Here is a 17,510-nt window from a genome sequence, read left to right on the forward strand (position 1 = left end):
GGAAGGGGTCACGTGGTCCCTGAGTGAGGGAATATGAGGAGGAGGGGGGTAAGGAGGGGGAGATGGGACCAGGGTCCGTGGTGGGAGTCAGAGAGCGTGAGGGCCATAGCAGCTGGTGAGCTGAACTGTTCCGTGTCCCCTGCGACCATTGAGCACTGTCTATAGTCTGTGGGCTCTCTCTCTCTCTCAAAATGGCACCCTATGCCCTATGTGGTGCACTACTTTTGACCGCGGACCATAGGGAATAGGGTGCGATTGGGGATGCAGCCTCGATCTCTGACTCAGCCTGACCCTACAGTAGGCTACGTGTGTTTTCTGTTCAACCAGACAGAGGAGTAAATCACTCGTATCTGCTCTGGGTCGGGTGATACAGTGCCACAGCACTCCACCAGCAGAAGTCACCTGGCCTGTCAGCCCGGCAAAATGGCCCCTCTATTATCGATGAGGGTGAGACTGAGTCAGAGCGAGAGTAAGCCCAGCCAAGGAGCCACTGTGAAGCCTTCTGTGAGGAAGTCTGTCTGTCAGGTGTTTGAGTGGGCAGATTTAGATTTTGCTTACTACTACATTGTTACTCTGGTGACTGGAGTAGCTTATTTACTTGTATTTACTATACTGTTGTAAGTCTGAGCGCTGTACGGTATGTGTATCTGTCTGGAGTAAAACCACTCGCCCCCCCTCCCTCCCTCTCTTCTTTCTCTGGGTCTGTTGGACAGCCTTAGTCATTGGCACAAAGCCCACGGTCCAGAGAGGGTCCCTCTAGCCGACTGAGCGAGACAGAGTTTGACCCTGATGGGTGCTGACACCCCCATCTCTCTCCTCCAGGGGGGTGTGTAGGGGGAGAACACTAAAAGACCGTCAGCCCGCCCCCGGCGGTCATTACATAACAACGCACAGCAGAGGGAGCACTTTGGAAGGTAACCCACAAACAATCAACGTTCATCACGTTTACTCTCTCCACTGCGTCCCATCTCAAACCCCCCCTGGGCTGGGCCCCACCGCTGCTGCTGCCCGCTCACAGGGTCGGCTCGCGGTCCTACCCGGAACCAACGCATTAACGAGATGCCAACTGTGCCAAATTTGATAAAATGAGGAGAAAAAAACCCTGCCATGCTAGATATCACTGTGGTTCACAGTCCCATGCCTATGCACTCACTGTATGTTACAATCAATTCCGGTCACTCCATTTAGCCGGATATCTGCAGTCACACTGCTCGTCTCGCGGCCTGTCCCATCGCTGTTCTCTCGCCCCCTTTCCCTCTAGTCCTGAGATTGAAGCCCTCGTTTCTGTGTGAGTAGATGCATGACACACACACACACACACACACACACACACACACACACACACACACACACACACACACACTTTTCTTGGTTCTAAGCTTCGTTGTCATACCCTTTCAACATCATTCACAGTGGGCCTCCTCAGTATGGAGTGGCGCATTAGCACACACTGCTACTCTGTCAGGCCTGTCACAGCACAGTAGCCCTCTCTCGCTTTCTCTTTCTCTCGCTCAGCCCTCCATCGGACACAATTACATTTAGCGCTGCTGCTTGGACTGTATCTGTAGCGCTGCTAAGAGCTGAATGGACACAATGTTTGAGTTCAGCCAAGTCGTCTCTCCCTCTTTCTCTCCCCCTCTCTGTTCATCTAACATAAACAGTGACCTTCACTCTGACCCCCATCTCAAATGTAATAATTGAAGACCATTATAGCGGTCGTGGTCACACAGAACAAAATGTGCTCTGTAAGAGTGAAGTGGGAGAGATGGGTCTCTGATCAATGTGGATTAGTTCAAGTGTGTGTGTGTGTGTGTGTGTCAAATGTTACTGAGTGGAGTATCCTGGCTAAATAAATGAAAAGACAGTGTGTGTGTGTTTGAGACAGAGAGAGACAGACCCTGTTTGAGAGATCCTCCTGTGTTATCATAGAGTCATCTTCATAACATAGACACTTGTGTGTATGCCTGAGTGCCATGTCCCATAAGTTTGACATGCTGGTCTTTCGTGGCTGTGTTGCCTGTTGACACAGAGGATCCTGGGGCACTCTGTTGAAGGGGGTAAGGCTGTGGGGCTGTGGGAAGCGGTGCAGTGTGGTGACCCCTCCATGTCCAGATTCCACTGTGAGCCATAAATTCCCCACTCGCAGTATGGAGGAGTAGGGGCATGGGGCGGGGGTCCTCTCTTTGTTTGCCTGGACAACTGGCATGGAGAGGGGGAGACAGCTGACCAGTCAGAACACAGGTTGACATTCATTGGGATGAGTCTTGTCCTGGAGGCAAACCTGAGGAATTTCTGCCAAGGGTTTGAACTGGTTCAGGGAACAGAAAATAAAACATTATTTGAGGAAAAGACTGAAACCAAAAATGATGTATATGGTTCGGGAACCTTTATTTTAAAAGGAAGGGAACCAGTTAATAACGTTCTTTTGAGTTCAGGGGATTTTTTTGTCTCACAAAAATTGCAACAAAGCACCTATGCAAAGCCCTCACTCTGTTACTCAGAAATGTATTCCAGTTTCTGCCTGCCAGCTGGAAATCTCTGCCAGTGTGTGTGTGTGTGTGTGTGTGTGTAGACCACCTGCCCCGCCCCTCTGAACAATAGGTTACTGTAGCATACTGATTATGTTACAAACATGATTCAGAAATTAGGGAGATGTTTAATAGAATGGATTACCTTTTTCAATGCTAGTTAAGGATACTATAGTCATCACGTTTCACGTTGGATTTATTAACTACAAAAATACGTGTTTTTAATTATAGTGCTGCTCTGCACACACACGCGCGTTAGCTAGCTAACGTTTGCTCTGGTCCAACTTTAAACCAATTCGGAAATTCAGACATTCAAAGTTTCTCCATAGAATCTGCTCCTCCTAGGTATAATCCTGTAATCCTAATTCAGATAATGCATGTCATAACAAGATGCTCAGCGCCTCACCGCAAGCTTCCTCCATCCTCTCTCGCTCTCCCCTCAACCGCATTTCAGTTGAATCTCACGCCCTACGATGTGACTGGCAGCAGTGTGTGTGTTTGTCTTTCATTATGATTAAACCATGCCGTTACGGCAAAATACAATTGCTCTTAATTAATGACTTTCCTATACAGATCAAATTGTTTACCTACTCCACAGCAAGTTTAAAAAGAAACGATATAAAGCGGTACTTTTTTGGGGGGTTTCCAAACGGTTCAGAACTGTATTTTGCTGGTCGGAACGGAACCAAAAAATATATGGTTCTGTTCAGAATTAAAAGATTAGAAAATCATTTCGGTTCCAACCCTTGATTTCAGCTAGATAAGCCAGCTACAAAGTCAAAATTCTGTATATTGTAAAAATTCATGAAAAAGAAAATAGCTTTTTGGTATTAATTTAAGTTTTGAACCAGCTGGTGAGCACTCTTCAGAGCTCTCTCCAGAACAAGATTCATGACAAAAAAAAGCTAACCTGCAGTCAAGACTGGTACAGACACACACAGGCAGGCAAGGTGTTGTTTTGTTACATAACCTTGACTGGACTTCATAAAATTCATGTGGATACTATTAATAAACCAGGTAATAAAATACACAAATATATCACATATGGTGGTGTCCTTTTCTGGTGAAACCACTATGATGTTATTGTGTTAGTGCCATTGGTTAAAGTATTTAGGCTGGTATGTTATTGCAGGAGGCACAGGACTCTCCACTCCTTTGCTAAAATTCCTCCCAGCCGCCCTCTCCCATTCCCCCAGCCCCTACTAGGTCACTTCTACTGGACAATTTCCTCAAACTCCTGTGCCCTTCCACCCATCCCCCAACCATCCTCATCCCCTTGACCTGGTCTACTGCCCAACCTCTTTCCCTTTTCCCTGGTCTACTGCCCATTCCCTTTTCCTCTAGCTGTCTGTCTTCATTCTCTTCTCTTCCACCCTTCCTCTAACCTCCCCCTGCCCCCTCGCTTCTTACTCCATATCATTATAATCCCTCTCTTCTCTGCAGCTGCCCATCTCACTTCTTCCTCTCCACTCTTCTCCAGGCTTGTTCAGCCAGATAGAGATGGATGAGTAACTCCCTGTCAGACATACATAATAACTGTATGTCTGTAAAGACAGATTAGACTCAGAGCTGGGGCTGAGGCTGAGAGTGAGCCTGTGTCTGGGGCTGAGGCTAAGGTCAAGGTTGAGTCTAAGGTCAAGGTTGAGGCTGCGGAGGGCGTTTGGCCGGCTGCGCTGTGTGATCATGGTTCAGGGCCTCCAGCAGTGTCACCAGCTTGTGTACCCTGCACTGGGCGTGGTGGACTGGCACACCCCTGCCAAGGTACGTCACATTGGCATTAGTCCAGAAAATGTACACACACACACACACACACACACACACACACACCACAATCTGAGGTTGTATAAATGCACATGTATCCTACATATCAATTCCCCATTATCTGAGATACATAAATACATGGCCTTCACACACCGGCTGCTGATTAGAGGGGCGTCAAGTGTCACAATCGGTAACCAATTCACAGTCATATCCACTTTGTTTCCAGTGTGGCTCCTACCTCTTACGTGTGTGAATAATAAGGAAAATATGAGACCCCCCCCCCCCCATACTGAGCCGGAACATGTGCATCACATCCAGGTAATTCAACTGTTGCTATAACTGCTTGGCAGTGGTACACATTCCTCGGCAAGAAGACATACCCGCTGTGCTGCACCCTCCACCCTGTCTCCACCCCACCTCTTCCCAGCACTCTACCCCCAATCTGGGAGACAGACAGACAGACAGGGGGGGAATAAACAGTGGCTCACAGTTCCAGTAGGTCCCCTGTTTCCTTCCTCTGCCGGTCACTTCACAGGCACATATGTCTGCTGCCCCCTTTACCTTCACCTCTCTGCTTCCTGTCTCTGATGTTACTTCCTGGAGCTGGAGACAATGGAAAACCTACTCACGCTGCTGACCCTTAGACCTATATGCAAGTGCATATACATGTAGGAGTCATGAGTAAAATGTAGGTTCTAGAAATAACAGTGCTAAGGACCCAGAGATGAGTGACCCATATACGGTATACCGTTTCTGTTGCTTCTGCCTATCCTGTTTTATTCACGCTGGTTGTCAGATTATAGATTCTATTTCCGATTCTATTTCTGTGTCAGGCTGAGTAATGGCATCCGTTAGTTAGCTGTGGATCTAAAATGAAATATCACAGTCATCCCTAATCATAAAAGGCCTTCCACTGACCCCATTTCCTGCTATCCACTAATATGGACCAGATATGATTTTTTAGAAAACCAGAATGTCAAGGATTAAAGACATCTTGACAGCAGAAGAAGGATTATACTGTACAAACAATTTTTTATTTGTGTTAAATACTGTATCTCTGTCAGAGGGTCATCATATCCTAATCCGGGCATTTCCCCAGTGTCCCCTGTCCTAATAACAGAGGGGGACAGCTTGTCTAGACTGGGGCTTAGAAGAGGGACTCACTCCTTGGGTTTGGGGAAGGGAGAAGGGGGGCATGAGGGGGATTGGTGTAGGGGGTCTTATCTCATGGAGATATCTCCCCCCTTCCAAACACACACATCCCCTACCATATCTTGTATGCTTGTCCTGCTAGCGAGTTGCACCTCCTAACCCAGTTATCTGAATGAAACAAGGGGCCATAAAACAGCTTAGTCCTAGACCCCTCTGCATGTTGAATCAGGCAATATTTAACATTCAATTCAGTAATAACGGTTTATTAATTTGTGATGAACTTTAGCCTAGAAACACACTCGCTGTGATCAACACTGAAACAAATAACCAGCACCACTGGGGCAGATAAGAAATGATCTTGGATTTAACACAAATGGGCAATAAAATTCAAATAAATAAATCCACATAAATAAACATCTGCCTTGTGTTGGCGTGGAGATGAATAAAGAGGAAGGCCATCTGTTCCTTTACAGCACAGTAGGGAGAATTCCCCTAAATATATAATCCATCCAGGCTGCATCACATCCGGCCGTGATTGGGAGTCCCATAGCTTGGCGCACAATTGGCCCAGCGTCGTCCGGCTTTGGCCGGGGTAGGCCGTCATTGTAAATAAGAATTAGCTATTAACTGACTTGCCTAGTTAAATAAAGGTTAAATATATATATTTTTTAAATAATCCCTTCAACATGGAAATGAATTGAGTTTCCTTTCACCATATGGCCACCGGAGGGCGCATGCAGGGCTGGTGAAGCACAGAAAGAGAGGGAAACTAGTGGGCACTTAGCATGTAAAGACAAAAAAAGTTGGATAAAGTTGCCCCTAAACACTGATATTGGGTCAGTTTAGCATTTTCCCCTAATGGTTAGGATTTGGGGAGGGTAAACTGATCCTAGATCTGGGCAATTGCTACCCAGAGCTGTAAAGACACAGTAGATATGTACTAGTCCAGAGCATATGAACCAGAGCACGGAGCAGACAGAGCTGCAGCCATGCTTAAAGGACCAGCGTAACGATCAGCCTAATGAGTCATTATAGTGATGTATAGAGGGAGAGGAGACATGCTGGAGAGGAGTGATGAGTGCAGGTGGACATTCATCCATCTCCAACGCAGCCCAGAGTCACACACACACACACACACACACACACACACACACACACACACACACACACACACACACACACACACACACACACACACACCTCAAGAATACTATAGCACACACTGGTTGCATGAAGTATCTCCATTTCCTTGGTAATGAGAGCATCGGTAGCCTTCAGTGGTTCAGTAATTGGGCCAGGAGGTTAGTGGTATGTATACCTAGGATAGGATGCAGCTGTGGTGCCTCTGTCTGGCACTCCGAGAAGACCGGACTGCTACTTGGCCTCAAGAATGATCACAGTAATGAAGCAGCAGCTGCTCATTGCAGACTGACATCACATAGCGCACTGCTTAGGGCACACTGTTCACCGACAACCCTAAATTAATATACACCGAGTGTACAAAATATTATGAACACCTGTCCTTTCCATGTTATAGAGTGACCAGGTGAATCCAGGTGAAAGCTATGATCCCTTGTTGATTTTTAAATCCACTTCAATCAGTGTAGATGAAGGGGAGGAGACAGGTTAAAAGGATTTCTAAGCCTTGAGACAATTGAGACATGGATTGTGTATGTGTGCCATTCAGAGGCTGAATGGGCAAGAGGACATCCCAAAGGACATCCATCCAACTTTACACAACTGTGGGAAGCATTGGAGTCAATATGGGCCAACATCCCTGTGGAACGCTTGACACCTTGTAGAGTCCATGCCCCGATGAATTTAGGCTGATCTCGCTCTCTAGGCACACACACACACACACACACACACACACACACACACACACACACACACACACACACACACACACACACACACACACACACACACACACACACACACACACAAAATAGGCGTGAGATATACACATACACAATGTATATCTCTGCTATAAAAACACACACTCCAGAACAGTAACAGCACTCATCTCTCTCTGTGGCCCAAAAGGAGGAGTGAGAAATTCCTAACACTGCAGAGATTGGAGGGCGGGTGAGGGGGGACAGGGGGGTGCCTGGTAGGGCTGCCTGCAGATTAGACCACCTGTTCCACTGTGGAAAACACACACTCATTCCCTCCCTTTATCTCGCTCTCTCCCCCTCTCATTCTTTCGCTCTCTCTTATTATCTTTTTATAAACTACCCACTCTTGTCTTCTCTCCCTCAATCTCACCCCTGTCACTCTGGCTGCCTAGCTCCAACCTGACTGCATTCCATCTATGGGAAACAGACAAAACAATCTGCCAGATAACTTTGGCAGAGAGCCGCAGCACACACAAAGACAGAAACACACACACACACACACACACGTGTCACCTTGTGTCTAAGAGTCGGCCTCCAGGGAGTGGTGTACAGACAGAGGAGTAAACACAGAGCTAGTGTGCATCCCAAATGGCACCCTATTTCCTATATAGTGCACTACTTTTGACCAGAGCCCGATGGACTCCACTATGTAGGGAATAGGGTGGCATTTGGGACGCCGCTTTAGTATATCTATAGTGGCACAGCAATAACAGTACAGGGGCCAGGAGGGAACTCCCTCCTTACACCCTAGCCACATTATCTATCTATCTATTTATCTGTGCTTACATGGAATGGAATGTATGAAGACCCACACCATCTTATAAACAAGACTGAGGCTCTGTAAAGGACATACTGTATGTCCTGTATGTCCTTTACAGAGCCTCAGTCTTGTTTATAAGATGGTGTGGGTCTTCATACATTACATTACATGTATGTACAGGACATATTAGGAGTGTCTGCAAATGGCTCATGCACATACAGACACAAAAGTATGTGGACACTCCTTCAAATTAGTGGATTAGTGGCTATTTCAGCCTCACCCGTGTATAAAATCGAGCACATAGCCATGCAATCTCCATAGACAAACATTGGCAGTAAAAAGGCCTTACTGAAGAGCTCAGTGACTTTCAACGTGGCACCGACATGGAATGCCACCTTTCCAACAAGTCCGTTCGTCAAATTTCCGCCCTGCTAGAGCTGCCCCGGTCAACTGTAAGTGCTGTATTGTGAAGTGGAAACGTCTAGGAGCAACAAAGGCTCAGGTGCGAAGTGATAGGTCACACAAGCTCACACCGTGTAGTGCGTAAAAATCGTCTGTCCTCAGTTGCAACACTCACCACACTGCCTCTGGAAACAACGTCAGCACAATTGTTTTCGTCGTGAGCTTCATGAAATGGGTTTCCATGGCCGAGCAGCCGCACACAAGCCTAAGATCACCATGCGCAATACCAAGCGTCGGCTGGAGTGGTGTAAAGCTCGCCGCCATTTGACTCTGGAGCAATGGAAACATGTTCTCTGGAGTGATGAATCACGCTTCACCATCTGTCAGTCCAACAGACGAAACTGGATTTGGCTGATGCCAGGTGAACGCTACCTTCCCCAATGCATAGTGCCAACTGTAAAGTTTGGTGGAGGAGGAATAATGGTCTGGCGCTGTTTTCCAATGGTTCGTGCTAGGCCCCTTTAGCTCCAGTGAAGGGAAACCTTAACGCTACAGCATACAATGACATTCTAGACGATTCTGTGCTTCCAACTTTGTGGCAACAGTTTAGGGAAGGCCATTTCCTGTTTCAGCATGACAATGCCCACGTGCACAAAGCGAGATACATACAGAAATGGTCTGTCGAGATCGGTGTGAAAGAACTTGACTGGTCAGCACAGAGCTTTGTGCAGAACCTCAACCCCATCGAACACCTTTGGGATGAATTGGAACGCCAACTACGAGCAACGCCTAATTGCCCAACATCAGTGCCCGACCTCAGTAATGCTCTTGTCTGACTGAATGGAAGCAAGTCCCCGCAACAATGTTCCAACATCTAGTGGAAAGCCTTCCCAGAAGAGCGGAGGCTCTAATAGCCTACGAGCAGCCTGAACCAGCTCCAACTCTGAGGGCAGGTTGAGCTGGGATTGACAAGCACAGCCACAGCCCTGATCAGACCTGAGCAGAGCTGAGCAGAGCCCACAGGGTTCACTGAGGTCTCCCTAAATGACAATTGATTGCCCTGCCTGCCTGGTTCTCCCTACCAATGGTGCATTACAGTGGGTCTGGCTGTGCAGCTGCGTGCCCCCAGGCAGGGTTCTCATTCTCAGTGCAGAGCGTGCAGAGTAAAGAGAGTACACTTTACACACATGCATACAGACACACACACTTACCGAGGAGCACCGACGAGATATGCGTACACGGTAAAGTGTCCTGTGTGGCCTCTGCTCTCAGGGCAAAACATCAAACACAGATACGTCTCCTGCTGCAGGGGAGGGAGGAGTGCTGCACTAGCCCTTCACCGCTGCCTGTCCTCGATCTGTTCACACACACTCTTTACATAACCAGCCTCTTCCTGTCCCTCTGTGGGCCACTACCCTCCTTATCACTCACTCATGGAAATGTGTGTACGTGTGTGTGTGTGTGTGTGTGTGTGTGTGTGTGTGTGTGTGTGTGTAAGAGAGAGAAACCGACAAAGAGACCAACAGTAAACACTAAAATGTCCAATGTCATCTCAAAGAGTCCACACCCATGCAACTGAAGAGACAGCCCATCACAAAGTACAAATAGAATGTAGAAATAGAATTGACAAATCATTGAATTACATCAAAAAACAGACTATGACAGTGACATCAGAGCCGAGCTCCACACCAAGGCCATGTCATGCCAGCATTTCTCAGTTTAGACTCTTATAAATAGTATTGTTTCCTGTTTGCTGCATTGTGGTAGTGTAAGCTACCCTCAGGCACTGATGCAAACACTGTAGTAGTAAGCTCAGTTGTTGTACATGTAAAGTGGTATGACCCCAAAACGAGAAGCTCCCTCTGCTGCATGGGACATAGTACAGAAGCACGCTGTGTGATTGCCTCAGGCCAATCTCTAAAATGAGAAACTAGGCTAACAAATGGAACACGCGCGCGCACACACACACACACACAACCACACATACACTCAATTAAATCGGACGGTCTCGCGCACACACATACACACAACCACACATACACGGATGCTTGCTGGCAGTGATGATGTCACCTCTACTAGAGTGGGGGGCTGGCGTCACCTTGGCAGACTGACAGGATGGGCATGGAAAGTACACCACGGTAGCATCCCAAATGGCATCCTATTCCCTTTATAGTGCACTACTTTTAACCAGGACCCAACGGGTTTGGGTCAAAAATAGTGCACTATATAGGGAATAGGGTGCCATTTGAAACGCAGCGCAGTTGTCCCCCAGTGATCCCTAAGAATCATTCACCCTAACCTGAGGAGGGCGTGAGGAGTAGCCCCCTAAAACATGTTGTTTATAACCACACACACACACACACACACACACACACACACACACACACACACCACCTCGGGAGAGGAGGGGTAGAATGGGGGATGAGGTAATCAATGACCAGGGGACACACTGTCTGGGGGAGAGAAGAGAAGGGACTTGTGCCTGTGCTCCTTGCCGTCCCCCAGACATCTCTCCTCTCCTCCTACTCATTCAGCACCCTTTCAGGTCCTAGCAGCTAGTCTGCTGCGTCCCTGGGCTGCCTCCAGCCTAACATCAGATACAACCAGAATACAGAGTCCAGCCTAACATCAGATACAACCAGAATACAGAGTCCAGCCTAACATCAGATACAACCAGAATACAGAGTCCAGCCTAACATCAGATACAACCAGAATACAGAGTCCAGCCTAACATCAGATACAACCAGAATACAGAGTCCAGCCTAACATCAGATACAACCAGAATACAGAGTCCAGCCTAACATCAGATACAACCAGAATACAGAGTCCAGCCTAACATTAGATACAACCAGAATACAGAGTCCAGCCTAACATTAGATACAACCAGAATACAGAGTCCAGCCTATAACCATAGAGTCCAGCCTACATTAGATACAACCAGAATACAGAGTTCAGCCTAACATCAGATACAACCAGAATACAGAGTCCAGCCTAACATCAGATACAACCAGAATACAGAGTCCAGCCTAACATCAGATACAACCAGAATACAGAGTCCAGCCTAACATCAGATACAACCAGAATACAGAGTCCAGCCTAACATTAGATACAAGGTTCAAGGTTTTACTGCTAACATACAAAGCATTACATGGGCTTGCTCCTACCCATCTTTCTGATTTGGTCCTGCCGTACATACCTACACGTACGCTACGGTCACAAGGCGCAGGCCTCCTTAATGTCCCTAGAATTTCTAAGCAAACAGCTGGAGGCAGGTCTTTCTCCTATAGAGGTCAATTTTTATGGAATGGTCTGCCTGCCCATGTGAGAGACGCAGACTCGGTCTCAACCTATAAGTCTTTATTGAAGACTAATCTCTTCAGTAGATCCTATGATTGAGTGTAGTCTGGCCCAGGAGTGTGAAGGTGAACGGAAAGGCACTGGAGCAACGAACCGCCCTTGCTGTCTCTGCCTGGCCGGTTCCCCTCTCTCCACTGGGATTCTTTGCCTCAAACCCTATTACAGGGGCTGAGTCACTGGCTTACTGGTGCTCTTCCATGCCATCCCTAGGAGGGGTGCGTCACTTGAGTGCGTTGAGTCACTGACGTGATCTTCCTGTCCGGGTTGGCGCCCCCCTTGGGTTGTGCCGTGGGGGAGATCTTTGTGGGCTATTCTCAGCCTTGTCTCAGTAAGTGTTAAGTTGGTGGTTGAAGATATCCCTCTAGTGGTGTGGCGGCTGTGCTTTGGCAAAGTGGGTGGAGTTATATCCTGCCTGTTTGGCCCTGTCCGGGGGTATCATCGCACGGGGCCACAGTGTCTCCCGACCCCTCCTGACCCCTCCGACCCCTCCTGTCTCAGCCTCCAGTATTTATGCTGCAGTAGTTTATGTGTTGGGGGCTAGGGTAAGTCTGTTATATCTGGAGTATTTCTCCTGTCTTATCCGGTGTCCTGTGTGAATTTAAGTATGCTCTCTCTAATTCTTTCTTTCTTTCTTTCTCTCTCTGAAGACCTGAGCCTTAGGACCATACCTCAGGACTACCTGGCCTGATGACTCCTTGCTGTCCCCAGTCCACCTGGTTGTGCTGCTGCTCCAGGTTCAACTGTTCTGCCTGCGGCTATGGAACCCTGACCTGTTCCCCGGACGTGCTACCTGTCCCAGACCTGCTGTTTTCAACTCTCTAGAGACAGCAGGAGCGGTAGAGATACTCTGAGTGATCGGCTATGAAAAGCCAACTGACATTTACTCCTGAGGTGCTGACCTGTTGCACCCTCTACAACCACTGTGATTATTATTATTTGACCCTGCTGGTCATCTATGAACATTTGAACATCTTGGCCATGTTCTGTTATAATCTCCACCCGGCACAGCCAGAAGAGGACTGGCCACCCCTCATAGCCTGGTTCCTCTCTAGGTTTCTTACTAGGTTCTGGCCTTTCTAGGGAGTTTTTCCTAGCCACTGTGCTTCTACACCTGCATTGCTTGTTGTTTGGGGTTTTAGGCTGGGTTTCTGTACAGCACTTTGTGACATCAGCTGATGTAAGAAGGGCTTTATAAATAAATGTGATTGATTGATTGATTGATTGATTGATTGATTGATTGATTGATACAACCAGACTACAGAGTGCAGCCTAATATCAGATACAACCAGACTACAGAGTCCAGCCTAACATCAGATACAACCAGACTACAGAGTCCAGCCTAACATTAGATACAACCAGACTACAGAGTCCAGCCTAACATTAGATACAACCAGACTACAGAGTCCAGGCTAACATTAGATACAACCAGACTACAGAGTCCAGCCTAACATTAGATACAACCAGACTACAGAGTCCAGCCTAACATTAGATACAACCAGACTACAGAGTCCAGCCTAAAATTATATACAACCAGACTACAGAGTCCAGCCTAACATTAGATACAACCAGACTACAGAGTCCAGCCTAACATTAGATACAACCAGACTACAGAGTCCAGCCTAAAATTATATACAACCAGACTACAGAGTCCAGCCTAAAATCAGTCTCATCAACCTCAGCCAGGCACAGGCCCCATGTGGACAGGGACAGGGCCATAGAAGTATATGAGGTGACTATACTGTAAGCCCTAAATGGGGTGATGGAGGCTACGTGATGACAAGGTAAAGGCTGGGTCACAGATGGCCCTTTCCCTGACCTCTACTGCTCCATCCACCCTCAGGTCATTAAGGCGTGGATGAAAACAGATGACAGCTAATGTAAATGCCTCCAAATGTGTGAATGCCAGCAGAAAACACAGTATCACACATCTAGCCGACACACGTACACTGAGATGTAGCAAACATTAAGAACACCTTCCTAATATTGATTTGCACCCCTCCCCCCTTTTGCCCTCAGAACAGCCTCAATTCGTCAGGGCACGGACTCTACAAGGTGTCGAAAGCGTTCCACAGGGATGCCGGCCCATGTTGACTCCAACGCTTCCTACAGTTGTGTCAAGTTGGCTGGATGTCCTTTGGGTGGTGGACCATTCTTGATACACACGGGAAACTCTTTAGCGTGAAAATCCCAGCAGTGTTACAGTTCTTGACACAAACCGGTGCGCCTGGCACAGACTACCATACCCCATTCAAAGGCACTTTAATATTTTGTCTTGCCCATTCACCCTCTGAATGTCACACATACACAATCCATGTCTCAATTGTCTCATAGCTTAAAAATCCTTCTTTAACCTGTCTCCTTACCTTAATTTACACTGACTGAAGTGGATTTAACAAGTGACATCAATAAGGGATCATAGCTTTCACCTGGTCTATGTCATGGAAAGAGCAGGTGTTGATAATGTTTGGTACACTCAGTGTATATGACATGTAGCCTACAAACATGTATTTATGGACTTTTATAAACTGGGTGGTTCAAGCCCATAATGCTGATTGGCTGAAACCTGTGGTATATATACCATGGGTATGACAAAACATTTATTTTTAATTATGTTTGTAACCAGTTTATAATAGCATTAAGGCGCCTCAGGCATTTATGGTATATGGTCAATATACCACGGCTAAGGGCTGTGTCTAGGCACTCCGCATTGTGTCGTGCGTGGAACAGCCCGTAGCAGTGGTATATTTACTTTACATTCATTTAACTAGGCAAGTCAGTTAAGAACACATTCTTCTTTTCAACGACGGCCTAGGAACAGTGGGTTAACTGCCTTGTTCAGGGGCAGAACGACAGATTTTTACCTTGTCAGCTCGGGGATTCGATCTTGCAACCTTTCGGTTACTAGTCCAACGCTCTAACCACTAGGCTATATTAGCCATATACCACACCCCCTCGGACCTTATTGCTTAATTACATGTTTGCGCACACATCTAGACATTTGCAACATTGAAATGGAAACATTGGACACCAATAATTACACAACCACACATTGTATTATGCTATCCTATAGAATAATGTAGTGGATTCTCCCTATGTCTCATTCTCACACCATCCCTATGGAGTAGAAGGCAAACAAGCGGAGAGAGCACAGGAACAGGTGATGCACAGACACCTATAAGGCTGATGGCATACGAACTGTCATAGGGCAGCTGACACAGATAGAAACACACTGTCACAGACCATGCATGTACCATGATGTACCATGCATGTACCATGATGACCCCATAGAAAGAATGACTAGATTATATTTCTATGAATGACCCACTCACAGACCCTCATACATGATCCACACACACACACACACACACACACACACACACACACACACACACACACACACACACACACACACACAGCTTTGTTTTCGTGAAATTGTATGACTTTTTGGGGTGTCAAAATGTTTAACCGTTAAAAATCATATTTTCCGTAACCCTAACCCGTAACCTAACCCTAGCCCCCAAAACCCTAATCGCTAAATGTAACTCTTAAGCTTAAAATAGCATTTGAACAAATTCAGGACCTGAAAAAATTCCTGACTTTTCAAAAAAGTTCTTGTTTTCCTACCTTTTCGGGACATTCGGGTGAATTGTTAGGACATCGGGGTCCTGATAATATAGGAAAACAAGTACACAACGGTGAGTAAACTCTTTTTATGAGTGAACTTGTGGTCCTGGTTGGATAGCTCAGAGAGAGTGTTTGCTCATCTCTATCCATCTACTCTCTACTCCACTCTGAGCATCCTCCTCGGAGAGCCCTGTTGCATGGCGTCCTCACCGTGACACCCTCCTTAAAGTCAACGGGTTACACACACAGCGACGCATACAACCATAGTCAAGCCCTGATTAGCATTGCAATCCCCTCCATGCTAACTGATAATGTGAGACGGTGCTAATTACAGGGATCTGGTTAAGAGAGATCATCAAGGATGCCTGCTTAACCACAGCCACACCCCTGTCTCTCTCCCTCCAGTTCAATCCAAAAGGGCTTCATTGGCACGGCAAACATATGTTTACATTGCCAAAGCGAGCCATCTCTCTCCTGTGTATTGCTGATCACAGTACAAATCTGGGAGAAAATACATAGTATTGAGTGGTATTGTCAACCCTCTAGAGGCCTGGTTGCTGGTGGTGGCTGTTTGACGACAGGCACACCCGGCGGCTCCCTCCCCCCGGCACGGCACCCCACCGCCCCTCAGCCTGACGGAGACAGGCAGCAGTATCAGGGGGGGGATCAGATACGGTAGTAGCGGCGGAGAAGAAGCATGCTGTGCTGTTTGTTTTTACCCGGGGGCCGGGGGCGTTGGGACGGAAATAGGTGGGGTGGTGGATGTTATGAATGAATCAGAGGGTCTACTGTGCGTTTAGTGTGTGTAAGGTATGTGTATTGCGTGTGTAGGTACTACGCGGCGTTTTAGTGTCCCTCTGCTCCTCCTTTCTCCTCTCTTCCTCTCCTCACCTGGTCCATGTTTTCAGCGAGCCTCCTCCTTCCTCCTGTTCCCGCTCATGGTACAGAATCACCGGCGTCTCCTTGGCTCCCCTTCGGCGTTCTTGGCTCAGTATTCCCAACTGCGATCCTCCTCTCCTCAAATAGGCAAGGCAGCCAAGCAGTGGGCGGCTGCGACCCTCCGGAGAGGCATGATTCTCCCTGTCTATACCTCGCTCCTTCTCCCTCCTCGCTGTGGCTCTGACAGCCTGTGTTTATCTTGCCAGTCGCTCCTCTCTTGTCGTTCTGCTTGTTTCCGTGGAGCTGCGGGGGGAAACAGGGCGTGTGTGGAATCCTCACCTCTCTCACTGATAGCAGAATTACACAGGGAGAGGTCTCCCGCTCTCTTTCTCTCTTTCACTCGCCTCGACTCCACCTCTGTTGCTGCCCCCTTCCTCCTCTTCCCTCCCTCCTCTTTCTCTCCACTTCCCTCCTTCTTCCCATCTCCCCTCCCCCTCTCACTGTAGCGACACAGAGCCAGAATGAGCAAATGAGAGAGTAGGAGGGAGGGGGGCGAGAGAGAGGTGAGGAAAGGGGTTGGTCGGGCCAGACCATGTGACTACCGGTAGAGGTCTGACGGACCCTCTGCCAGCTGTCCAGCTAATGCCTCTGTGAAAACCAAAGTTGCCATAGAATACACCAACCAGAGGTCTCCTGGTACAAAACCATTGGCAGGATTTATGACCCACTGCAAGGGGGGAGCATGTTGGGACATGAAGTCCTGGTACTGTGATTGGGGGAAAGGGGAGAGCAGGGGAGGGCTATAGGCACTGTGCCCCTTTAAGGAATGCATGTTTTTCATGGTGCTTCCCTCACAAATTTGTATTGATGCATTTCCACATACAGAGAGGGAAAGTGATAGAGGGAGTAAGGGTCAACTGTTTATCTACCTACAGTACATGTGAATATACACAAACATGTAAAACACAGAGTCACACACGGTCATTCTTGGTCAGTCAGGAAAAACACGTCTTCTATAGATTCCCTCCCCTCTCAGCCTGTAATGAGGGAAACTCCCCCCCCCCCCCCCCCCCTCAACAACTCACTGAAGGCTATGGCTAAACTTAAACACAAACGCTCTCTACCTCTCCTTTCTTCTCTACTTCTTTT

At 47.6% G+C, this 17,510-nt stretch overlaps 1 protein-coding gene across 1 annotated transcript in view; it reads right to left on the minus strand.

The window, feature by feature from the left end:
* Positions 1-16,765, minus strand: part of LOC115197412 (rho GTPase-activating protein 23) — a 91,525-nt gene extending 74,760 nt beyond the window's left edge. Inside the window, exon 1 of the mRNA XM_029758976.1 lies at positions 16,374-16,765. Coding sequence (XP_029614836.1) covers positions 16,374-16,382 — 9 coding nt within the window. The 5' untranslated portion in view covers positions 16,383-16,765. The remainder of the gene's footprint in view (positions 1-16,373) is intronic.
* Between the last annotated feature and the right edge of the window lie 745 nt (positions 16,766-17,510).

This window comes from Salmo trutta, chromosome 1 (genome assembly GCF_901001165.1).
Source record: "Salmo trutta chromosome 1, fSalTru1.1, whole genome shotgun sequence".
Classification (NCBI taxonomy): domain Eukaryota; kingdom Metazoa; phylum Chordata; class Actinopteri; order Salmoniformes; family Salmonidae; genus Salmo; species Salmo trutta.